General features: G+C 52.1%; 2 protein-coding genes across 5 annotated transcripts; both read left to right on the forward strand.

Annotated features, from left to right (window-relative positions):
• Nucleotides 1–1,710: 1,710 nt before the first annotated feature.
• On the forward strand, nt 1,711–13,355 carry Iqca1l (IQ motif containing with AAA domain 1 like). 3 transcript variants are annotated; one of them, NM_001024317.2, is made up of 19 exons: nt 1,711–1,749; nt 2,339–2,666; nt 3,458–3,577; nt 4,388–4,573; nt 5,129–5,200; nt 6,469–6,674; nt 7,091–7,175; nt 7,581–7,706; nt 7,832–7,907; nt 8,242–8,348; nt 8,935–9,018; nt 9,109–9,167; nt 10,196–10,278; nt 10,428–10,535; nt 11,054–11,253; nt 11,567–11,653; nt 11,912–12,089; nt 12,402–12,646; nt 13,142–13,335. In NM_001024317.2, exons 1-19 carry the CDS (start codon nt 1,739–1,741, stop codon nt 13,247–13,249), a joined length of 2,469 nt encoding a protein of 822 aa, NP_001019488.2. In that variant the 5' UTR covers nt 1,711–1,738; the 3' UTR covers nt 13,250–13,335. The 3 variants fall into 3 exon arrangements, with proteins under 3 accessions (NP_001019488.2, XP_008760877.1, XP_017448262.1); XM_008762655.4 differs by lacking the exon at nt 1,711–1,749 and having other exon boundaries at nt 2,534–2,666; nt 3,462–3,577; nt 13,142–13,355; XM_017592773.3 differs by lacking the exons at nt 1,711–1,749; nt 2,339–2,666 and adding an exon at nt 4,025–4,115 and having other exon boundaries at nt 3,466–3,577; nt 13,142–13,355.
• A 1,765-nt stretch (nt 13,356–15,120) lies between these two features.
• Nucleotides 15,121–24,536, forward strand: Asb10 (ankyrin repeat and SOCS box-containing 10). Of its 2 annotated transcripts, none has more exons than XM_006235959.5 (6): nt 15,121–15,765; nt 16,547–16,814; nt 18,586–19,105; nt 23,538–23,651; nt 23,910–24,095; nt 24,250–24,536. In XM_006235959.5, exons 1-5 carry the CDS (start codon nt 15,495–15,497, stop codon nt 24,093–24,095), a joined length of 1,359 nt encoding a protein of 452 aa, XP_006236021.1. In that variant the 5' UTR covers nt 15,121–15,494; the 3' UTR covers nt 24,250–24,536. The 2 variants fall into 2 exon arrangements, with proteins under 2 accessions (XP_006236021.1, NP_001102686.1); NM_001109216.2 differs by lacking the exon at nt 15,121–15,765 and adding an exon at nt 16,005–16,405.
• The last annotated feature ends 456 nt before the right edge of the window (nt 24,537–24,992 follow it).

Below are 24,992 nucleotides of genomic sequence, written 5' to 3' on the forward strand. Positions count from 1 at the left end.
TCCATTTCTGGGCCCACAATTCCTAGGATGTGTTACCTTGAGATGGTAGTTTGTGACATCAAGTTGCATGTCCTTGTGCTGTCTGTCTCCCAGCACAACACAGATTTATTTGTTTTGGGATGGGGATGTTGGTGGTGATTGATTTTTGTCTTTCTTATTTTTCAGTTTAGGTTTTCTTTTTCCTTTGAAACAGGGTTTCTCCATACAGCTCTGACTGTCCTAGCACTCTCTCTCTAGACCAGGCTAGCCTTGAACTCAGAGATCCATCTGCCTCTGCCTCCCTAGTGTTGGGATTAAAGGCATATACCACCACCATTCAGCTTTTGAAGTAGGTTTCATGTAGTCCAGGCTGGCCTCCATCTCATTTTGCTGAGGATGACCTTGAACCCTGAATTTTCCTCCTCCTACCTCCTTGTGCTGGGATTACAGGCGTATACCACCAAACTGTTTATTCAGTGCAGGACTTTTGTGCATGCTAGGCAAGCACTCTACCCACTGAGCTACACCTCAGTCGGCAAATCAAGTCTACTCTTCAAGACATGGAAGAGAAGTGGTGGCTCACCCCTGTAATCCCAGCAGGCAGGAGGCACAGGTGGGAGATCTAGCTGAGCCTCAGCCCCACTATACCCCCTGATTTGATACTTTGATGTGGAAGGTGTGACTCATGGATTAGCAGCACCTGGGAGACAGGAGGAGTGAGCAGCACCTCAACCTGGCTGGAGCCTCCGGCTAAACAATATCCCCCAGTTATCCATAGCAAATATGGGAGTCTGCTCGTCCTGCTGACTTTCTTCTCCCCCCTCCTTAGTCCTTCCTCTCTTCCTGCCTTCCTTCTTCCTTACTCTCTTCTTCAATCTATTCCTCATTCTTTCTTGCCCCTGCTTAATACTGAGCCAAAACTGCCACCCCCCAACCAAAATCAGGGGATGTGAGGGCTTTCTGACCACATCCAGTACCTGTCTTTCCCTGCTCCTACCATCCCGACTTCTCAGGTGGGTCATACACAAGTCAAGACCATGCTGAGGAGGTGACTCAGGGCTAGAATGTGTGCTTATCGTGTACCAGGCCCTAGTTCTATTTGCAAAACTTTACCCCCACCCCCAGGAGTAAAAGCCACAGAGTGCAGGAGAGGAGGATGGTCATGGTGTAAGAGTGTTTGAAGTGGTTGAATGAGATGTCTCCATTGGTTTACCACATTTGAACATTTGGTCCTTACTTGGTGCTGTTGTTTAGGGAGGTTAAGGAGGAATGGCCTGGCTAGAGGAAGTGTCCCAATGGGTTTTGGGAGCTGAAATCCTTGCCCTGTATCTGTAGTTCACTCACTCTACTTTGATTTTGAGGTTGAAGATGTGAAATTCCAGCTTCTTGCTCCAGTTGCCTTCAGCAACTGACCCGCCATTTTGGACTCTAGCTAGCACTCTGGGAACCATGAACCAAAATAAATTCTGTAAGTTGCTTCGGTCATGAGAGTGTTACTTTATTGATAGGCAGAAGAATAGGTGCCAGAGTTGTGCCATACTCTGCCCTGACATTCCTCTAACTATTGTCTGTGGACTTTGAGTGTGCATCCTCAAGGATGTCTTCCTAGACAAGTGTCCCCAGCCCTGCGCTCCCAGCCCCACCTCTCATCTTTAGAATGTAGGCACAATGGGTTGGAATTCTTCAAACCTGTTCCACCCCTTGCTTAGCTTCTGCGGGTTCCACCAACTTACAAAGGGCATCGAGAGGTGAAGGCACCATGTCTGAGGGGTGAGAGCTTGAGGGGGTGCAGAGCAAATACTTTACTATACTTGAGATGCATGAACAGAGGGGAGCTGGGTGCTGGCAGGCCCTGCATGCCTTTGGGCATCTGCATGGCCTCCCAGTTCTACCTCCTGGGATTGGCATTCAGTCCCAGGGTTTCAGAAGTCTGCAGAACTTCTCCTGGACTATTCCAGCTCCAAGACTCTGAGGGATCGAAGGCCATTTCTCTTCTCATCCCTTCCCCACTACTGCAGACCATTACCACAGAGTGGGTGGGGACCCTTACTTACAAAGGTCTCTAGACTCCCATCCCCACAGGGATGACCGGGCCCAGCTCTCAAGCCTAGGCCAAGTCCCCACTGTCCTTCCTGATCCATCAAAGGCCTCAAACCCCTTATCATAGACCTCCAAGCCAGGCCTGTGCGCTCTCCTTCTTCAGCAACCCCTCGTTTCACTGAAGTCCACTTTGATACTATCATGAACTTCTGCAACCCCAAGTTCACAGTCCTCCAAAATCAGCAACTTGTCCCCTGTCCCCACTGTTCCCTCTTGGTGGTGGTGGTGGTGCAGCACACAGCTAGTGCACTTTCTCTAGAACTTACCAACGCCTCTGGGAGGCCTCCCACGCGACTCTGGAAGAGGTGCTGGAAAAAGAGCCATCTCCGCTTGAACCCGTGCTCACCCGGGAGCGGCAGAGCTTCCAGTACAGGATCTCGGTGCTTTACCTGTACTACCTGGGGCTGCTGCGCCGCTTCAACCTGGCCTACGACCAGATGGTGCAGCCACAGAAGCGTAGGTTGCTGCGGCGCCTTCTGGACGGTGTGGCAGGACGCGTGCTGGAGCTTAAGGACGAGCTGGTGCGCGTCGACTTGTGTGAGACCCACTGCCTGGACCGAGTGTTGCAGGAACTCAAGCTAACCCCGGTGGGTGCAGGAGCAGCCACTCATGGCGAGATGAGAGTTGGGCCCCTTGTGGAGTCATGGGTTGGGATTGGGTAGGCCATGACCTGAAGCAGTTCTATTAGGGAACTGGGTGATGGGACTTGGGATTTAGACTCTCGGGAACTGCGGGGCTTTTGAGAGAATTGGGCTCCCACACTGTGTCTGAGAAGATCTGGAAGCCACAGAAGGTGGGTGAGGAAGGTCCTCTGGAGGCTTGCTTCTCAAAGCATGGTCCCTGACCATCAGCTAAGAGCTTGCTGGAAATGCAGAATGTATCTCAGACCTACTAAATCTGCACGTGTTTCTCAAAATATCCCCAGGAGGTCTGTGAGCATCGCCAAGTAGTAGAGGCGTGGCACAATGCTAAGCAGTGTCCAGGGCTGCCCTATCAAGGCCAGGATTTGGTACTTGCTCCATAGCCAAAGAAGTCTCAAAGTTTCCTTAGTCTGCTTCCGTAGACTTAGGGGTGGGGAAAGGAGGAGGGTTTCTCCAGGTACCATGTTCTGTTGCAGTCTGGATGATAAAGACACTATCAAATGCTTTCCTGTGGATCCTGAGGGATGGCTGCGTTTGGCACTCTCAGAATTAATCTCAATCAGATGTGGGGCAGGCTAAGAAAGGGGTGACCCCTGGGTCCTAAACCATAATTCATGTTTCCCACCCCAGGTTTCTAGGAGGGCGGGAAATAGAAGTGTCTGGAAACCCAGACGATGGGCCTGAGGGCCTGACTTTCTAATATCTGACCCTCCTTCTCCCCCTATATTGTTTTAAAGGCAGACTTGGAGGTTCCCATCCCCAAGTATTTTCAGCTGGAGCAGACCAGCACCATGAAGGCCCGTCAGCAGATGCTGGCCGAGATCCTGGCCAGACTGGAGCCACTGGCTTCTCAAGAGGTAATGTTGCTAGAGCCATTAGGGTCAGAACCTGAGTCCTGGAAGTCTTAACAAGCTAGGTTCCCTTATGGACCCTCAAATCGCTCATCAAACACATTAATGGTAAAGGAAAGGCTGTATTCGCTGTGGTTACCTTCAAAAGTAGCAGAAAAAAAGAGATTTCAAGTTCACTTTCAGGGTCACAACATTAGGTTTAGGTTTAAGTAGAGGACCAGACTACTTAGCCCAGTAGCATAACTAAGTAGCTCTCTCCCAAAGCCCCGCCCATAGTTGTCATTGTCATCACCACCACCACCACCACCATCACTACCACGTGGGCTCCAATCTTTCCTACAAGGTAGTCTGATAATGGTTCAACTCTGTAAGCATCTTTCTGGGAGACAAGATCGCGCCCTGGCTGGCACCTGGCTCCTTTCCCTACCATGATCTTCCTGGGGAAAATTCCAGATGCTTGAGGTTCATTGTTTCAATACCCTGACTGCCAAAGAGAGGGGCATGGTGTCTCCAGTGCATCTTGATTCCTGCCAAAGCGTTCCCTGTAAGTGAAGGACACTCTCCCAGATTCCTTCTACATCTTTCCTTAGCACAAACGGGCCCTGTCCTACCCTAGTCCCACTTCAGAGGCAGCCCACAGCCTCTCCAAGTCTGCTCTTGTATTCTCTGGGACCCTCTGACACTTTGCAGGACACATCTCAAGCACCTTGGATGAGGGCCCCACTACATCGTTGCTGACTGATCTCTCAGCAGCCCTCCCTGGGTACAAGCATGCCCTCCGGTCTTACTGTTCTTTTTGCTCCTTGTTATGACCAGAATCTTCGAGGAATGAGCCGGACTGAGGCCCTGATTATAGTGCAATGTGCCGAGAGGGCTAGGCAGGGCCGACTACGAGCCACCTTCATGCGAGAGATTAGGAAAGAGGAGGAACGGGACCGGAGGATTCGAGAGAATGGGCGACAGAAATTCAGTCAGGACCAGGGAGCCATTGTCATACAGAAGGTAACCCTGGGTGACAGAAAGAAGGCCAGGGTAGACTCACCTCTCCCAGTAAGAGCTGGGCACAATGATTCATCCCAGGAGTAAGAATGCCTCAGGTCTGTGGTCCTATAGCTTGATGCTAAACCCGAGACGTCAATCCATCAATAAGCCCAAGACAAGAAGACCAAAGGTGTCTCAGGATGGATGTGCCCAGCACCTAGGAAAGCACATTGGTACACTCTGTAACCTAGGTCCTAAAGGGGCTGTGTCACATCCCTAGCCCAGGTTCTTTAGGTCAAAACTGCTGGGAGGGGCTAGGGAGGTGTCTTGAGGTTAAGACCACTGGCTGCTCTTGAAGAGGCTCTGAGTTCGTTCTTAGCATGCACATGGCAACTCACAGCCATTGTAACTCCAGTTCCAGGGCACCCACCACCCTCCTTCCTCCAGTCCCACGCTAACTTCCTGTGCCAATACCTTAGGTGACATCAGGCAGCAGCAGTCACCCCTGCTGCTCCCCACTAGGCCTGAAGTCACATGGCCTGGAAAGCACCTAAGTGGCATGTGCCCCTGACCCAGGTGTGGAAAGGTTACCTACAGAGAAAACGTATTGAGCAAGATCGACGCATGGAGATGGAGTTCATTGGCATGGTAAGCCCTCCCTGGCCTGCCCAGCGCACCCCTCCTTCGTCAGCTTCGCCCCTGTCACCTTGTCCCAGGGTCTACTTCCTCCACTGAGGCAGGGCAGGAGACCCTGGGGGAGAAAGAAGCATAAGAACCGGGAACTCACTGGGTTTTCCCAGCCCTCCCACTTCTAGAGCATCCCATAGGATATCAAATGTGGGGGTAGGGATGACAGAGGGCCTCCTGGACCTTGCATCCCTGCCCCGGTTGGCAGGAGAGGCTTTGGGGTGAGTCCAGCCTCAGGAAACCCCTCAGAAAAAACTTGGAAGCCATGTTGGGGTAATAATATACCCCTAAACCAGGACTTCTGAGGCTACAGGCTTCCCTACTTGCTCTAGAAGCCCAGATGAGCTTCTCTGGACTGCTAAGAGTGACTACACATGGCGGGGAGGTGTAGCGAGAAGGGACTGAGACCCCTAGATATTGCACATGTGCATATCCAGGTGGAGTGATCACCCCCATTCTCTCAAAGTGTCCTCTATCTTCAAACCCTTCCTTCAACCAAGCCTGTTTCTGTCGAAGGCCCTGACAGGGTGAGGGTCAGACTCTGGGACAAGGAGCTTTGCCCTGGGTGGATCCTCTGGAGACCTGGCTGGAGGGCGGGGCAAGGTTAAGGCGGGGCAAGTTTAAGGCCAGAAGGACTAAAAGAAAGGCATTTTGGGGAGCAGGCTGGATGACTACTAGGGGCTGCTGTGCAGGAGTAGAGGTCAAAGACTTGCTAGGAGGCTGCAGAATGGGACCCCCAGGAGGGAGAGGAGGGGTGGGGGCAAGAGCAGTGGGTGAGGAATGAGCCTGGCCGCCCGGGCCCATCAACAGTGTGAGCTCAGCGTTTTCAGTAATTGTCTCTGCGCAGAGTGATATTTAAAATACATTTGGGAGCCAATGAGGCGGGAAAGTGGCTGTGAGAGCGGCTGCCAACTCGGCCGCCAGGCGGGGCATGCGTGGGGGCTGGGGCCCCAGGCTCACGGGGGGGGGGGGAGGGGGCTGCTAGGGAGGGGGAGCGCCGCCCGGATGCATCTAGCAAACTCATTACCAGGGTAATTTACACAGACAAATTTCGGCTCCAAACACAATTTCTCCTGATGCAGGCATGCCCGTTGCTCCGTGAGGGCATGTGCATGAGACACGGGCGTGTGTGGAGGGCGTTGGGAGCGGAGTGGGAGCAGGTGTGTGTGTCTAAACATGGAGGCTGTGCCATCCTTTGTAAAATCTTGGCCTCTCTCTACTTCCCCTAGCTCCCCTCGTCCAGCCAGACAACGAGACAGAATGCCCTTGCCCAGGCCTTCGTGGGGGAGGAGTCACGGAGGACCCGGCAGGTGGAAAAGGAAGAGGAATTCCAGGAAGCCATAGCGAAAACCCACGAGTCTCTCACGGAGACCGAGGGCCCTGACATGAAGGAGAGGATGAAGGACCAGATACGACAGTGGTTTATTGAATGCCAGTCAGTGTCCACAGCTGCAGCTGACCCAACCTTCCATACTTCATCCCCCACCTGTTCTCCCGTGAGACTGTCCCCACCTCTGTCTGCTCTCACCCTCTCCTAACACTCTCCGTCTAGACCTTGAGCTCCACTGTAAGGGCCATCTTCACACCTGACTTCCCATTTGCCTGTGAGAAAAGAAGGTACCAGGACAAAACAGGAAGTGTCGCAAAAGCTCCCACAGCAGTCTACAATTCCATCCTAACTGCTTATTCTTCCGGGTATCCCCCATCTCTCTTTCATTCATTTATTCTTCCCTCCATCTCTCCAACCACCCCATCCCTGTGCCTGTCCACCTAGTCATCTATCAGTCAGTCAATCATCTACCCGCCCCTCCACCCACCCCTCCACCATCTAACTGTACTATATCCACTCAGTGCCCTTACTGGTCGGTTCCCTGATTATCCAGACGAGGCTTCAGGTGGATCCTACCTGATCTTCGCAGACAAGACTCCAGAGCAGGTACTCTTGAAAGGGAGCAGGCCCCGCCTGTGATTATGGACAACAGTGTGTGTGAGCTGAGTGGCAGTGGATTGCAAGAGTCAGCCGAAACAGAGAGCGCTATGGCCAGAGGGGAGGACATGTGCCTAAAGAAACTAGATGGGGCTGAGGGCAGTCATGGCCCTGAGAAGGGAGTGGTCTTGGAAGACCACTGAGGATGGTCCCAGAGCGGGCATGGCTCTGATGAGATCAGTCCTTCCCAGCACCCTGCCCTTATTTGACCCCCCCAGTGCCATCTCTGTACACCCGCTGTCTCTACCTTGGCAGTTTGCCAAGGCTGAGAAACCAGGTCTGCTCAGCTGAGGCAGGCAGTGGGTTCCCTTCTCTAAAGTCCCCAGTCCCCAGAACACTGCTTGTTGGGTCCAGGTGAGACAAGAACTGGAAGCACAGGCCCAGGAGAATAAAAAGAAGGAACAAGAGAAGAATAAGGACAAAGTGAAGGAAAAAAAGGAAAAGAAGAAAAAGAAAACCAAGGAAGAAAAGGCCAAGAAGGTTGGCTAGTTCCCAGCAGAGGGATTGCGTGTGGGGAGGGAGAGCCTGTGACTCTGAAGTCAGCTCTGAGGGAGGCTTTCCCAGTCTCCTTGAGGAGGCAAAACTGCTCTCCCTTTCCATTCTAGGACCCAGAAGTGATGTTCAAAGTGCTGCCATCCAAATCTATCCCTGTGATTAACGCTGGTCACGAGGAATTCACAAGTAAGAACGGAGGGCCAGATGTGTTGAGCCTGGGGTGCACTGTCTCGGGTCTTAGGTCTTAGAAAAAGTAGGTATCTGCTACAGGAGTGGCACAGGAGGAGAGGGAAGAGGTTAAAGAAGTATGTGATGGCCAGTGAGTGGGAATGTCGCTTGTTTTCTTCAGGATTCTTGAGTCAAGCAGTTAAACCTAGGGTAGAAGCAGGGCTGGCAGCTAGTGAGGACAGGAGGCTAGCTAGCTAGGGAACTGTGTGTACGTATGTGTGTGCATGTGCTTGTGTGTGTGCATGTGTGTGTTTGTGTTTGTGTGCATGTGCAGCCTTTTTTATGTGGTTAGGTATTTGGAAGAGCCGCTATGACAACAAACACCCCAGCCAGAGCTTTGACTCTGAGACCCTCCGGGAGGAGAAAAGGAAGCAAGTGGAGATGGAGATCCGGGTGCAGGTGGGCCACAGCCTGAGGCTTGCCTCAGCTACTCTCTGGAGCCTTCCCACCCCTTCCCAGTCCACCCCCAGCACCTCAGGCCAGGCTCTACCTGTCACCCTATCACCCACACTGTCCCAGCTTCTCTAGTTTCCCCTCAGGGATCAATAAGGATGGGAGCGGGGCAGTCAGAGGTACAGCCAGCCTAGCCACAGTGCTGAGCATGCCCCCCCCACACACACACACACACGCACTAAACCTCATGACTGGGCTGTCTGCTGATAAGAATATGTCATCCTTCAGACCCATCCTTGGTGGGGACCTGGCTTCCAGCAGCCCATTGAAAGCCTATAGCTGCTTAGGTCCCCGAAAAATTAAGGGGATGATTTCTGACTCTATTTTGTGGATTCCATCCAAAGTTAATGACTGGGGAGGGTGGTCACCCTCATCATGGAGAGCAAAGTGTGGATTCAGATCTGGCATAGACAGGATCAGTGGAGCAAAGACCGGCCGAGTCTCTAGTGGAAAGCATTGGTGGCTGTCTGTCCCCTTCCTCCCCTGAGGCTCCCCCCACCCCCACCCCTCTCATCTAATCTCATGTATCCAGGTGGATGAGCTAATGAGACAGGAACTGAGGAATTTGCGTCTGGCTGTGGACAGGGAAGAGACCAGACCCCTCAAGTCTCCAAAGGCAGATAAGAGTCCAGGGCTGGGAAGGAGAGGGTACTTGGGGGTGAGTTGGGAGCAGATGGCAATTACCTGTATACTCATTTCCCACCAGAAAAAAGGCGGGAAAAAGAGTGGAAAGAAGAAGAAGGAAAAGGATCTGACCCCAGACAGGTGATCTGGCTTCACAGCCTTAGGCTTCTACAGGACGCAAACCCTGGCTCTGTCATTATGTAGCCTTAAGGAAACTGCTTCACCTCTCTGAACCCCTAAGCTTGTCAACCAAGTTTCTGCCTTTAAAAATGGAAATCGCTCTGGGCAGCCCACATACTATTAGTGGAGGCAGGAGGATCTCTGTGAGTTTGAGGCTTGTCTGGTCTACAAAGTGAGTTTCTGGGCTTTCGGGGCTACAAAGAGAAACTCTGTCTTGAAAAACAAACAAACAAAGCTGGGTGAGTTGCCCTTGTGAGTCAGAGAGTGAGGTGTGTGTGGGAAGACAAATGGATCACTGAAGTTCATTGGCTAGCTGGTCAGACAGACCTGATGGGCGAGCCATCAAGCAAGGAAAGGCAACTTGACATTGATCTTCGGCTTCAATACGCATGCTCACACACATGCACTTGCATGCACATGTGCATACACACATACACACACACACACACACACACACACGCACATTAGCTTTATAATCATTCATACATATATATATATATATATATATATATATATATATATATATAAAATTTGACTGTCCCTTCAATCTGTGCCTATATTGAATACCCTATGGGCACTGGGGGACCTGCTAGAAGCCTTCTGCTTACTAATGGCTGCAACTTCTGCAGGGCCACAACTCACAAAGGCAGTCACACTCTACACTTTGTTTGGGAGGCAGGGAAAAAAAGATTTGTGCTCAACTCAGACTTCAAATGGTGGACACAAAAGACTGGTGGGCATTGTTTGCAGGGGCCTTGGCTTCTGCCACATTCCGCAGGGCACTCACTGTGGAGTGTCTATCCCCTGACACAGTGGTCAGGAATTAATTTTCTGATTCTGGCTGTCCAGATGCCATGTAGACATTTCTGCTCACAGAAATTACCAGGGCACCACTTGCCTCTTTTTGTGATCAAAGCCCCATCTCCACTTCCTTCTCTTGTCCCCTCTCACTGATGTCTGTGGTGTCCTTCTGCACCACTCTCCCACAGGTCTGTGGACTCATTGTTTGAAGAGCTTGTTGTCATCGGCCTTATAAAGAAGTCTCTGCTTGTGACACTGAATGACTACATTGGTGAGCCCCTCTCATGTCCCTGCACCTAGGTATGGCCACCTTGCCCTTCCACACCTGCCCCGCGTCCTGGGGTCTCTCTTCCAACAGATCTCTCCCACAGACACTCACAGGCGTGTCACTCATCAGCTGTCCCCTCCTGGTCCCTACAGGTGACTGCCTCTATCTCGGGTCCACTCTGACCTTGGCAAACAAGATACCCATGCCTTCCCTGTTTGATATACGGCAGAACATAGCACTGTATGGTGTTCTTCGGTTGGGTGAGAATTCCGGGGAATGTGGAAAGCCAGAGCTGGGTGGGACCACAGGAGCATGGCTGAGAAGGGTGTGCAAGCCTAGTGGACCTTCTTCAGTTACACTCAAATTGGGCCACCTTAGAGATCGAGTGAGACCATGACTTGCTCAATCCCAACTGGCATCCTGTAGTCAGTCTCGTTCTCAGAGAGGCATCCCTGCAAGCTTATTAAAGGCCAGAGACCTTTAATAAGAGCCTTGCAAACAGTGTGTCATGTGCTTTCAATGCCACCCACCAGGGTAGAATTGTATGGTGTGGAGGGAAAAGCAGTGTCCCCGACTGGCCCTTACACACAGTTCTCTACCACGGAGGTGGCAAGCAGGCTGTTGATGCAGACCTGGGGAAGCTGCTCAGGTCCTGGGGAAGGTAGCACAACCCAGACCCTCATCTCACCCTCTTAGCCCCAGGCCGCCTTAGAACCTTCTACACCTACTGCCCAGTTTTGGTCCATTGCCTGCCCCAGCCCTCTCTACTTCCTCCCAGGCTCCCATGACATACATACCATGGCACCCCTTGTCCGCTCCATCCTCCTGGTGGGACCCTCTGGCATGGGGAAGAAGATGTTGGTCCAAGCGGTGTGCACAGAAACTGGTGCCAACCTGTTTGACCTGTCACCTGGCAACGTGATGGGCAAATACCCAGGGAAGAATGGATCACAGCTATTGATGCACATCGTCTTTAAGGTCCGTAGCCTCGAGTTTGAGGCTTGGGTTGATTTCTCAGGAGAGAGACAACAGCAGGGCTGGCTTTCTGAACACTCTGGGGGTGGTCTATGCTGTACCGAAATGAAAAGGACCTGAACGGACATCTTTCTGGTAACCCTTGTGGGATCCTGTCATCCCCTGAAGCCCCTCTGCTGGGGAATGTGGGAGGAGGTGAAGGCTGGAGAAAGCGAGTAGAAGCTAGGGGCTCTGGGTCTGGGGTCTGAGCAGCTGGGGATGTGACCCTTGGCCCAGGGATGTCTGGCATTTGACCTCTACGCTCTAACCTATCCAGGTGGCCCGGGTCTTCCAGCCCTCTGTCATTTGGATTGGAAATACTGAGAAAACCTTCTACAAGAAGATCCCAAAGGAAGAAAGGAGGGTGAGGACTGTGGGCAGAAAGGACTGGGGTGGACAACAGGAGCGTGGGTCTAGGCTGGAAGTCTTGCTCAAGTCATTAACATCATTCAAGTCACCTTGCTCAAGTGTCCTGTTCTGGTCATGCCTACTTTCCTTACCTTAAAGCTGCCCCACTCAGGACTGACTTGAAGCACAGCTCTAGGCCATGTGATCTGAGAACGGGGCTCCCACAGCCCCAGTCACTGTGTCCCAAACCCACACCCTTCCCTCTTTGGAGCAGATGGACCCAAAGAGAATAAAGAAAGACCTCATGAGGGCCACGAGACAGCTGGGCCCTGGTGACCGAGTGATGCTGATAGGAACCACGGAGCGCCCACAGCTGGCCGAGATGAAGGGGTTGTGCCGGTTCTATGAGCGCATCCTCTTCATACCCCGGCCTGATTACGCTTCTCGTTATGGTGAGGCCAGGAGCGGAAGCCAGGACCACCGCCCTGCCCTTTTGAGTCTTGGCTCTCTCTTCACATCCCTCACTTTTGCTCTGAGCCTCAATTCCAGCACCAAATGACAGGTCTGGAAAAGCCATAGTTCTCTGGCTAATGGCCTCAGTGAAATAGACACTGAGCATGTAACTAGAAGAACAATTCTATCCCACCATGTCCCACACCTTTCTGGAGAGACATGTTGTTCTTCCCGGGCCCAGAGCTGCTTGGACAAGGGCAGAGGCTTGGCTTTTGCTGCTCTCTGACCTATATGCCTTCCTCCCTCTGCAGTGCTCTGGAAACGGATGATAGAGAACCAGGGAATAGGGGTACAGCAGACCCAGAGTCTGGACATTAGTGCCCTGGCTAGGGTGTCTGATGGCTACACACCTGGTCACATTCTACAATCCATCCAGTCAGTGCTGACAGAACGCCGGCTCCTTCAACTGACCAAGAAGCCACTGGTTGCCTCCGAGTTTGTGGTGCACTTGGCAAAGCTGGATCCAGTATACAGGGAGGAGGAGGAATCCCTAAAGGTGAAGTTGCTAGGCCAGAGTTGGTGGGCTGGGCCAGGGCAGCCTGTTGTCACCCTCCACCCCTACCCCCAAAGTTACCCCCAATGCCACTCGGTTGTTGTTCAGGACAAAGGCACTTGGTTGTCAGCTGGGAAAGGAACAATTAACTCTAGGGAGGGACAGAGCTGTAGGCGCCTGAGGAAAGGAGCTAGAAAGGGCCACCTGGGCTGCCAGCACTAGACACAGCTGGTGACCACCATGGCCACCATGCCCAGAGAGAGGTTGAGCTTAGGAGTCTCAGAGGCCTGCAGGGCTGGAGGGGAGAGGCAAGTTTCTCAAGAATGGGTGACTCTATAGACTGAAGTGATTAGTAGAAACTAGGAAAAGGCCCCACTGTGATGGAACGCTTCACCCCACCCCTTACCCCCAAGCCTGAGAGGATGAGAGGGAGAGACTTGTAAGGCTGAAGGAGGGTTGCAACCAGGGAACTGAATCCCTGCATCTCTGCCAACCCAGGAATGGTTTTATAAGACTCCGCTGGGAAAAAAGAATATAAAATTTACCAAGGACCAACAGGAGGCTGAGGAGGCCAGACTGGCGAAGGAGAAGAAGAAGAAAAAGTGAAGGTCTTTGCTGTTGGGTGTGATGTGGTGAGGGGGGGGGGTGCCTCGAGAGTGTGACAGACACATAAAGGCCCAGCTGGCTCCTGAGGGCTCTCTTCTCTTGTCAATCTTCATGGCTTCCTGTCCCTGAGCTCCACCCCTGGGCCCTGGCTCATCCAACCTCTGCTCTGGCTGCCACTTATCCTGTGCTGACTCTCCTCTCCACATCGCTTGTTCAAGACACTTAAGAGAGGGGGATAACAGGAAGAGAAGGACCAAGAGGAGAAAATCCAAAGGGAAAAATACCAAGTCTAGAAGGGAGTCAGCCCTGCTTTAGCCCACCAGTACTCACTCCCTCTATAACCTGTCCTGTCCATGCCTCGGTCTTCTTCTTTATGAAGTAAGGAGATGTTAGACAATATCTGCTAAGGTTCTTCCTGGTCTGGGACTCAATTATGCAGCTGAAGCATCTACAGAGTGAGGGAGTGAAGAAGGCGGGGCCTTGGGGCCACAGAGATGCATGGAGGGCTAGAGGGGCCATGGTGGATCACCGAGAGGACAGAGGCAGTGCCTGAGTTGTCTCCCTCTCTCTGATGGTTCATGGCTAATATTGACTGACACCTGATAGTATCTAGAACCACCTTGGAGACAATTTTCTGGGTATATCTGGGAGGGAAGTTTGTAGATTGTGAAGGGAAGAGCCACCCTAAATGTGTGTTGGAACCATTCCATTGGATGGGATACAGAGTGCAAAAGCTATGGTGAGCTGGTCCCGTATTCTTCCCTCTGTGCTTGCTCATTTTGGAGGCACTGTGTCCCGTTGCCTCACACTCCTGCTGCCGAGTCTGCGCCAGCACCACGGACTGTGTTCCCTCGAACAGGGAGCCAAAATAAAAGCTTCATTCTTTGAGTTATTTTTTGTCAAATTTGTTTTTGTGTGAGGGTTGGTTTGTTCTTTGTTTTTGTTTTTCATTTTGTCATTGTGTGAAGAAAAGTAACTCTTAGAGTCTTTCTCCTACAAAGTGAGTGGGAGACTCAGAGGCCAGGACTACTGTCAACAAGGGCTGAAGAAGACGCATTGGCAGAAATGCCAACCTCGTGTAGAGGGTGTGAGAAGAATCAATCAGTGCCCGTGGTTAAGAGTCGGTGTGAGGGGCTGGAGAGATGGCTCAGCGGTTGAGAGCGCTGACTGCTCTTCCGAAAGTCCCGAGTTCAGTTCCCAGCAACCACATGGTGGCTCACAGCCATCTGTAAGGGAATCCGATGCCCTCTTCTGGTGTCTGAAGACAGCTACAGTGTACTCACATACATAAAATCAATCTTTAAAAAAAAAATCACTGCGGGCCGGACCAGGTAAGAGCCCAAGGTTAGAGCCATCCAAAATCCGAGACCGGCAGATGCAAGGGAGCTGAGCCCAAAGGTCCCCTTCACCTCTCTCTCTCCATTCTTTTGCCTTTTACCACCACCTTAACAAAAGCAGACTCAGTGCTCAATAGCCAGAAAGGCTTCCTGATCACTTCCAGCAAAGACACCGTACAATTATGGAGGGGGAGGGTTGCCATGTAGGAGGCGCTGGCTCACCCAGCGAGTGAAGCTGAGATGTGGCGGGAAGAGATGTGGTACCTGGGATTGATGGGAATGGAGAGCAGCACCTGGATAGACACTGGGGAACAGAGCAGGCTCAGCACCCAATGGGCACAGGAGTGATTCCGTTGCTGCCCGGAGATCGAGCCCTGCTTTCCTGGACAGAGGTCGGCTTCATCTCCAGTCTCTGAGGCTTATCTCTACCAGGCTCCGATGGGTTTAGGAGCAGAAAGTTGTATTTCAGGGACGGGATCAGCGGCCTCCCTTGAGCTCACAGACGTAGGCATGTGGAGCTGACTTGGTGATAGAGCCAGTGGCAAGACTTGGGAGCTTAGGATCCTGACTCCAGTCCTGGTCTGGGGCAAGTTATCTGAGTGTCCCTAGGCACACCCTTTCCTTCTCTGGAATGTTTTCCTGTCTGTGAAGCAATGACTTGGACAATGCTTCAACCTCGATGTCATGGGTTGCTTCCCCACCGCTCTGTCCGGCCCCTCTCTCCCCTCTCTCCAGAAGGAGCACTTCATCTAGATACTGACAGCCGGGTGCTATTTACAGCTGACCTGACGGTCTCTTGCTCCTCCCACACTGGGCTTCTCTTGGCTGGGGCCCAGTGCTGCTTGCACAGTTTGACTTTAGCGTGGCTCAAGTCTTGCTTCTTTGGCTCTGTCTCCTAGAAAGCAGCCATGCCCAGGGGAGGACACTCGCCTCACTGCAGGAGACACGATCTGAAGTGCTTCCCCTCTGCTCCTACCTGCCAGATCTGGAAAGCTCAGACCTTCCCAGCCCGGAGGACCCCTGGGTCATCACCACTGCTGTGCCGTGACATGGCTCTGCAAAATGCACTGTACACTGGGGACCTGGCAAGGCTGCAGGACCTGTTTCCCCCTCACAGCACGGCTGACTTGCTGCTGGAGAGCCGGTCAGCTGAGCCTCGCTGGAGCAGCCACGAGAGGGGTGAGGGACAGCTGGGCGTGGGAAAGCCTGAGACGGGAGCTGGGCTGGCTACCTCAGGAACAGAGGTCCCAAGCACTGAGGGCAAGTTGAAGTCCCTAGCTGCTGCTCTCCACACCAAACTTTCCCAACAACCTAGCCCTTGGCCCAAGATAGAAGTCATGTGGAGCCCAGAATAGCTCCTGTTGGACATCGTGGCCAGGTCAGGCTCCAGCAAGGGACATAGGACCTCTGCCCTCTCTGCCTATGGTCCTCTCCTTTCCTTCTGTTCTCTCTGTCTGAGGCCTTTTCCTCATCCCTTTCCCCTGACAATATCCCTTTCCCCATACGCTCATGAGTTGGTCCCCAGAGGAGTGCAGGGACCAGGGAGAGCCTCAGGGTAACAGATACAGCCTCTGCGCCAGGCTGGTGGAGAAACCCGACAGAGCCCCTGAGGAGAATCCTGAACCTGGCCTGGGACCTATCATCGTCCGCAAGGCTTCAGGACCTGCTCTTGCCTTCTGGCAGGCAGTGCTTGTTGGGGATGTGGGCTCTGTCTCTCAAATCCTCTCGGACTCCAGCACTGGTCTGGCTCCTGATTCTACCTTTGATACCAGCGACCCAGAGCGATGGAGAGATTACCGCTTCAACATCCGTGCTCTGAGTACGGGCCGGGCCATGGCAGGGTCTGAGTGGGAGAGGGGAGGGCTGCAGACTGAACGCTGGGTCTGCCTCTGTCAGCGTCGCCCTCTTGACTGGCAGCTCTTTAGGTTAGGTTCTGAGGCCTCTGCTTCTGTCTTCCTAGGACTCTGGTCTCTGACATTTGAAGAGGAACTGACCACTCCACTGCACGTGGCAGCCAGCCGTGGCCACACTGAAGTTCTTCAGTTGCTGCTAAGGCGCCGAGCAAAGCCAGACAGTGCCCCCGGGGGCCGCACTGCCCTGCATGAGGCCTGTGCTGCGGGTCACGCCGCCTGTGTGCACGTGCTGTTGGTGGCTGGAGCAGACCCCAACACTCCTGACCAAGATGGCAAACGCCCTCTGCATCTCTGCCGGGGGCCTGGTATCCTTGAGTGAGTGATCTCTTATCCTGAGTCCACTCTCAAGGGGGCAGGCTGGGCTGGTAGTGTCAATGTGTAATCGCTTCCAAGACATCCAGCCATTGGTCCCCAGCAACAAACTTCTGCTCCTCTGGGGGAGACTGGATAGCTGGGGCGGGGGCCTAAGTTATTATGACCAGTGATCCAGGACCCTGACCTAATGAAACTCCAGTAACCACTTGAATCTGTGCAGAAAGGGCCTCCCATCCTCTATGACTGCATGCCTTGCAGAAAGGATGAGTCATCCTTCTTGAGTCCCCTCCTAAGGACCTTGTCCCCTTGTCAAGCTCACCACCAGTGAGTTTGTCACAACAGGGTTTGTCGCATTACAGCTGGAGATATGTTCTACACTGGTGTGTATTGGCATACACCTATGATCCTACAGGGGAGTGAAGGCGGGAGGATCTGGGGTTCAAGGTCATCCACCACGGCTACAGTGTGACTTTCAGGATGACGTAGGCTTTGTAGCAAGCTTCAGATCAAACCTGGTCTCGAAACCACAGAGATGGAGAGAGAGAGAGAGGACAAGTAAATCATGATATAATTTAAAGTTTCCTGGCAGCCCTACTGAAAACAAAACAAAACCAATAGGCAACTGCAATAAAATAAATATAATACAAAAATTTCCATGCCAAGCATGGTGGTATAGCACGGGGACAGGGAACCAAACAGGGGTCTTTCAGAAAAACAGCCAGTGCTCTTTTGCTGAGTGCCATTACCTGCGTCTCTGACTAGTGTATAAACCCGTGCAAGGCTGTCAGTCCCTGCAGCCTTGGTGACCTGTGAGATGTGAGGTTAATGAGAGTACCAGGGACGGAGGCTGGCTATCAGAAGAACGTGTTCCAGCCCCATGGCAACTGCTGTGACTTGTACCCTCATAAGGAAGGAAGGGATGAGCCCTGCACAGAGAACTCAGGGCTGTGAGGGTTTGCTTTTGTTTTGTTTTTAATGATTTAGTTTCTTTTATGTGTATGAATGTTTTTGCCTGCGTGTGTATGTGTGTGCGCGTGCGTACGCGTGTGCGTATGTGCGTGTGTGTGTGTGTGTGTGCATGTGCACACATGCACCTGGTTCCTAAGGAAGGTAAGACAAGGCTATAGGATCTCCCAGAACTGGAATTTGGATGCTTGCAAACCATCGCAATGTTGCTGTTTTGAACCCGGGTGCTCTGGAAGAGCAGCCAGTGCTTCTAACTCCAGCCTCTCAGTTTGTTTTTAAGGCCACTGTGTTGGGGCTGAAGAGGTGACTCAGTGGTTAAGAGACACTTTTACAAAACAGAGTTTACTTCTCGGCACCCATATCAACTGCCTATAACACCAGCTTCAGGGAAATCTAGGGCCTCTGAACACATGTACACACACACACACACACACACACACACACACACACACACCGAGAGAGAGAGAGACAGAGACAGACAGAGACAGACAGAGACAGACAGAGACGGACACGCAGAGAGAGAAAGAGAGAGAGAGAGGAGAGGTTATTATGGGCTGCAATGGCTGGTGTCTGTAATCCCAGCACATTGGGGGCCGAGGCAAGAGGAGCATCTGAGTTCAGTAGTAGTTTGAGAGTTTGAGAGCAAGCACAGGGCATCCATTGTGGATTCTGCCTCATGTTTATGGGAAAGCCTGGAAAATGGAGGGTAGAAGACCATGAGGTCTACAGAGTCCTCAGGGTGTTAGCTGTGCTCAGGCCAGCAGCAATGTTGCTCTGTCCTCACCCACCGTCTCTCCCTGATTAGGTGTGTAGAGTTGCTCCTGAAGTTTGGGGCACAAGTGGACGGTCGGTCTGAAGATGAAGAGGAGACCCCTTTGCACGTAGCTGCCCGGCTTGGCCACGTGGAACTAGCAGATCTGCTCCTGAGATGGGGTGCATGTCCTCATGTTCGAAATTCTGAAGGTTGGACACCACTGCTGACTGCCTGTGACGCCCGCTGCCAATCCCCAGTGGATGCCGAGGCCACCGCCAACCGCTGTTTTCAACTGTGCAGCTTGCTGCTGTCGGTGGGGGCAGATGCTGATGCTGCCAACCAGGACAAGCAGAGGCCCCTGCACCTGGCCTGCCGCCATGGCCACTCAGCCGTTGTACAACTGCTCCTTTCCTGTGGCGTCAGTGCTAATGCCATGGACTATGGGGGACACACGCCTCTGCACTGTGCTCTGCTCGGTCCAACTACAGCACTGGCCCACAGCCCTGAACACATCGTGCGGGATCTACTCAATTATGGTGCAGTCAGAGTGTGGCCAGGGGCACTCCCCAAGGTACGGGCCGTGGGGCGGGGTGAAGGCAGTTACCTGTGTCGGGTTTGCATCTCAAAGCAGCTTGGAGCACTTGAACGGATAGACAGATAGACGGATAGACGGATAGATGGATAGACAGATAGATGGGTTTCTTCTTCCACACTACAAGTAATCAAAAGTAAGGGAAGGGATACAGTAGCGAGTGCATGTAAACACATGTGTGAGCACACACACACACACACACACACACACACACACACGTGTGTGTGTGGGCGCACCTGAGGAAAGTGCACAGTGAGGGTAGTGGGTCAGTTACAAAGGATCACAAGGACAGAAGAACCAGGGCCAATGAGGGCGGCAGTGAGGGCTTAGGGGCCTTCTTCAGGCCTTGAGCTGAGGAAGGCAGAGTTTGAAGAGATCTGCCCTGGACATGGGCGAGCCTTCCTGAGGGCAGAGCTTGAATCTATCTCCAAGGCTCAAAGGCTCTGAGCATCTGGGAAGGAACACAGCTCTGCTTTCTGAAAGTTTAGGACACCTTCCTCCCAACCCCCAACTAGCTGTCACTGCCCTCCGAAAATACTTTAGACCATCATCTTCCCGTTTCAATCTTATATTAACTTCCCCAGCGTGAGTTCTACTTGAGACACTGGGCTAGTATGTCCTGGGACAGGTCTTTGTCCCATGCTGAGTTGAGCTACATTATAACACAGAGGCTTCTGGACCTGGTGTAGGGACAGTTGTTCTCCAAGGGGAAATGTCAAAGCTAAATTGGCCTTCTGAAAGGGTAATGGCTCTGGGCAAGTCCCTGCTAGCCCAGCCCCCTTCCCCAGCCATCCCTGTTGTCCCTGCCTCTCCCCTTTGCTCACAAACGTAGCAGCATCTGTCTGGATTCCTAAGCAAGACCAAATAATTAAACAGCCCGAGAGTTCGGCAGATTGGTCTCCCCTTTGGGAAAATACAAGAAAATCAACAATTAACACTAATTAATCTCCTATTAACACCAGATAATTAGGAGACGAGCAATCTCCTGTAATCTGACTGTGGTACTGACAGCTAATGATTTCCCCGCCAGGCAGGGCAGGAAGAGGACCTGGTGCTGCAGATAGACATCCCAGAACCCACCTCCTCTGCCCCCGAGCCCGCCTGCTTTGCCCTTTAGCCGTCTAGAGGGAAGGCACCAAGTGAAGGACACTGTTTGACCCTTTCTCACAATCCGCAGCCCCTCGAGCCTTGGCTAGAGTCCCAACCTCCCAGCAAGGACAACTCAGACTTGCCCATGTGGCAAGCCAGTCTCGGTCTCCAGAAACCTGGTGCACTGGGCTTGATGCTGAAGAGACCAGATGGGGGTCGGGCCTTGACATTGCTCCTGTGGCCGGCTGTAAGGCAGTCTCTGAAAGTCTTTGGCTCCCAAGTTCCTAGCATGGCCTACAGCCTCTGCAGAAAGAGATGGAAAGTTGTAACATTACAGAGAGGGCCAGTGCCTACCAGACCATGTACACTGCCGGGCTGCTCAGCCTAACCATAGCCTGCAAGTCTGGTGACCATGAAAAGAGTAGGCTCTGTCGGGCCATGATGCTGCAGCCTTTAATCCCAGCACTCGGGAGGAAGAGGCAGGTGGATCTCTGAGTTCGAGGCCAGCCTGGTCTATAAAACAAGTTCTGGGACAGCCAAGGCTATACAGAGAAACTCTGTCTGGAAAACAAAAGAAAAATAAAAAACAAAAACAAAACAAAAGAAGAAAGAAAACAAGAAAGGAAAGATTAGGCTCTGACGCCGGGCACCTGTGTGTAGAAGTTGTTTAATCTTCCCTGTGCCTGTATCCTCATTTGTAAAAAAGGGTTCCCTATAGCCCAGGGTTCATATTCGAAATACAGTTCACACGGGTAACTTAGAACTGTGACCTATGCACAGTGCGCAGGGTGTATTGCTGGTGTTCTGGAATGAAGCGGATGGATAGGAGTGGGAAAGCTCTTGCTAAATTGTGAGGAACCACACTAACATAAGAAGCAATCAGACAGGTGCTGGAGAGATGGCTCAGTGGTTAAGTAGCACTGGCTGCTCTTCCAGAGGTCCTGAGTTCAAATCCCAGCAACCACATGGTGGCTCACAGGATCTGATGCCCTCTTCTGGCACATAGTATACATGCAGATAGAGCACTCATACATTAGATAAACAAATATTAAAAAAAGAAGAAGAAGCAATCAGACAGGTTAGAGGGCAAGGCTAGCCGGCACAGCCTTAGTGGGGATCTGAGGACTGCCTGGGCTTCCTAGAGGTGGGACTTAGCAAGGGGACTCCCTGGAGAGAGGGAAGGAACAGAGCAGGCCTTTCCAGCAGAGATGTGATGTCCCGGACAGATTAGGCTGGCACAGCCCTGATAAACACTGTTCAGAGACAGGGTGAGAAAGGGAGGCACAGGGCACATAAGTTCTGGCCTCAGGAACCCCCGTGCCAGCACTACATCCTTCCACCTGCCCCACTACCCAGGGGCATTCACCTGGAATTTCAGTGGTGAGGTAGGCGGGGGTTATATGTGGAGATGCTCCCTGGGGACACAGCACATAGCAGTTTCATTGCCTCCGAGTGCTGGGATTAAAGGCATGCATAAGTTTTTTGACTTAAAACATTCTTACCTGTATGGGTATTTTGCCTTCAGGCATGTCTGTGCCTGGTATCTACAGAAGCCAGAAGAGGTCACTGGATCCCTTGGGACGGTAGTTACCATGGTTGTGAGCAGCCATGTAGATGATGGGTCCTCTTCAAGGGCAGCAAGAGCTCTTAACCACTGAGGCATCTTTCCAATGAGGGCTTTTGTTTTTATGAGAAGCGTCTCATAAAGGTCTCAGGTAGCCCAGACAAGCTACGATGTCTGACCTGAGATCCACACGGAGTTTCTGTGGCACTTACAATTGAATCAGAGGCGTCAGGTATGCTAGGCAAACCCTACCACACGAGCTGTATCCTTAGCCCCAGCACTGATCTTTTTAATCTGCTGAGGAGTTCACAGCCAGGCCGCTCTAGTCAGCAGGAAAACCCAGGACAGAGCCCTGGAGGGCAGATAGTTCAGTAGGTGGGAGCGAGGAGCTGCAGCAACAAGTAAGCCTGCTAGAACTGGCAGTTTCTTACATGCTCTGTGCCTCAGCGTCCCTCACAAGTTGAAGACAATAGCAGAGACGAGGATTAAGGGTCTGTGCCTGCAAAGTGCTGGGAAAAGGATCTGACTCGAGCTATGTGAACTCTAGAAATACAGTTGTCGACTTTCTGGTGCCCCTCCAACCAAGTACCACAGGCTGAGATGCTAACAGCCACACGAGTCTTCCCCCTCCCAGTTCTGAAACCTGGAGCTAGAAATAGAGGTGCTGGAAGGTCGCTTTCTTTCTGGGAGGTGTACTACACACCTCTTTCCAGCTTCAGTAGTTCCCTGGTGTTCCTTGGTTTGTGCCCAAGGAATCACTTTGACATCTTGTGGTGATGCCTTTGCAGGACCCAAACTTGAGATATGTCTGCCTTGAACTTTTGATCTTCCCATTTTCCTCTCGATTACTGGGATTATGGGCATTATATCCAGCTTATATGGTACTGTAGGTTGGGCCAGGGTCTTAAGCAAATTACTAAGTTATATATAAGCCCTGTTCTTCACATATGAATTACAGCCATATTGGATAGAGACCACGCTAATGACCGTCGACTTGGTCGAATCTGCAAACATCCTGTCTCCAGACTGAGCTTGATGATGTGTATCTGTGATCCCAGCATATAAGTATTAAACTCCCAGCAGCCATCTTGGCTCCATGGGCTCTGACTCCCTCCCTGGGCCTCTTCAGGCACCACAAATGGTATACACATACAGACACACAGATACATCCAACCCAGGGCTTGGGAGTCAAAGGCAGGTGGATCTGTCAGTTTGAGCTCCTCTTTATTATTCATTGAGAGGGGTTGGAGAGACGGCTTGGGATGTTAAAGCACTTGCTGCTCTTCCAGATCTGGGTGCCAGAGGACCATAGCGATGTGGGTGCTGGGACTCAAAACCATCTCAGAACCATCTCTAACTCCAGTTCCAGGGAATCTAACGCCCTCTTCCGGCCTCTATGGACACTGCACATGCATACATACCAGCAAAACTCTCATATACATAAATTTACATTTAAAAAAATCTTTAAAAATTAACAAGCAAATAAAAATCTAAAAAAAAAAAAGAATCAAGTAAATAAAACCTCATTTTCAGATCCGCTAGATCTGCAGTATTTTTTTTTTTTTTGGTTCTTTTTTTTCGGAGCTGGGGATCGAACCCAGGGCCTTGCGCTTCTAGGCAAGCGCTCTACCACTGAGCTAAATCCCCAACCCCGATCTGCAGTATTTTTGTGGGAGAAAGTTTACAGCGGTTGCTCTGGTCATCCGGTCACCCCACATGGCCTGTCAGGATTCTCTAACAAATCTCTTCCTCTTGCAGGTGCTGGATCGCTGGTGCATGTCGCCACGCACCATCGAGGTCCTGATGAACACATACCGTGTAGTTCAGCTTCCTGAGGAGGCCAAGGGCTTGGTGCCACCTGAGATCCTACAGGTCAGCATCCCAAACCCTTAGCACAGCACTCAGTTTGGCCCTGGGAGACGATATCCAATGCGCAGCAGCCTTGTCTGTCCTCCATAGAGATTACCTAACAGCCCACGCGTATCTAGAAAAATAGACCTTTGGAGTGAGTTCTGAGAGTTTGTATGAGGTTCTTGGAGATGCTCCCAGTGGTCACCTTCCTCGCCCTGTTAGAAGTGTGTGGCGGCTTCTCAAGGCTGTCCTCACTGAGTCCTCTCTGTCTGTCTCCAGAAGCACTGTGGATTCTACTCTTCCCTCTTCGCTTTGGTGAAGCAACCCAGGTCGCTGCAGCACCTCTGCCGCTGGGCGCTCCGCACTCACCTGGAGGGCCGCCTGCCCCACGCCCTTCCACGGCTACCCCTGCCACCGCGCATGCTCCGCTACCTGCAGCTGGACTTTGAAGATCTGCTCTACTAGGTGAGCTCTGGTTTCTGGAGGCAGCCACTGTGCTCCGGGGATGGGGGGTGGGGTGGGGTGTTGGCAAGTTGAAGGGAGATTGGAGGGTGGTTTTGGCCTGAACCAGCTGTTTCCACGGCCACAGTAGTTCCTTGATGCCTGTCTCTCCTTCCAGATGTGCACTACCCTGCGAACAAAGCAGACTTCCCAAGGGGCATCTCTCAGAGATAAATGACTCCAGGCGGGTTATTCCCAGCCAAGGCCCACCTTCAAGTCAGTAATGGATGTCTTGATGCACACTTGAGGGAAGAGGCCCGAGCAGCATCCAGCTGGTAGTGGTGCAGAGAAGGCCCCTGTGCAAAACTGTGTGTGCATTGGAAATCTCTAGGCTGAAGCCCAGAGCGATGGTGCAGGTGTTATCTTAGTCCTTGAGAGGTAAAAGCAGGAGGGTGGATTGTGCTACCCGGTGAGACTTTGTCTTTTTTTTTTCTTTTTTTTTAAGTCTATAGGTTGTGTGATTTGGTGCTGTCTCCAACAAGACTCCATCTGCCTAGTGCTACTCCCTCACACAGAATCAGAGTAGGCCACCCCTTGTGCAAGCCACCTCACCTCTTCCTTCAGGATCCAGCTGCAGGTCCCAGAACAACCTGCCTCTCTCCTCACATGCAATGCTTAATGGCCTCGGCAGTGAGAACTTGTCAGAACAGCCTGCAGGGTGGGCAGGGCAGCGGTGTGTGTAAAGGGAAGCGGTGGCCAGGCACTGGACATGGAAGAGCCCCTGGGAAGGGCTCATGGATGTAGGAGAGAGAGAGCAACCATGGCTTGGGTGATACCAGGGGCCCAGGTTTAGGAAAACAACCATGTTTACCCACTGCCCGTGTTACCTGTAGATCAGGGAACATCACTCAGTGCACATCT

Source organism: Rattus norvegicus, chromosome 4 (assembly GCF_036323735.1).
Source record: "Rattus norvegicus strain BN/NHsdMcwi chromosome 4, GRCr8, whole genome shotgun sequence".
NCBI classification, from domain to species: Eukaryota; Metazoa; Chordata; class Mammalia; order Rodentia; family Muridae; genus Rattus; species Rattus norvegicus.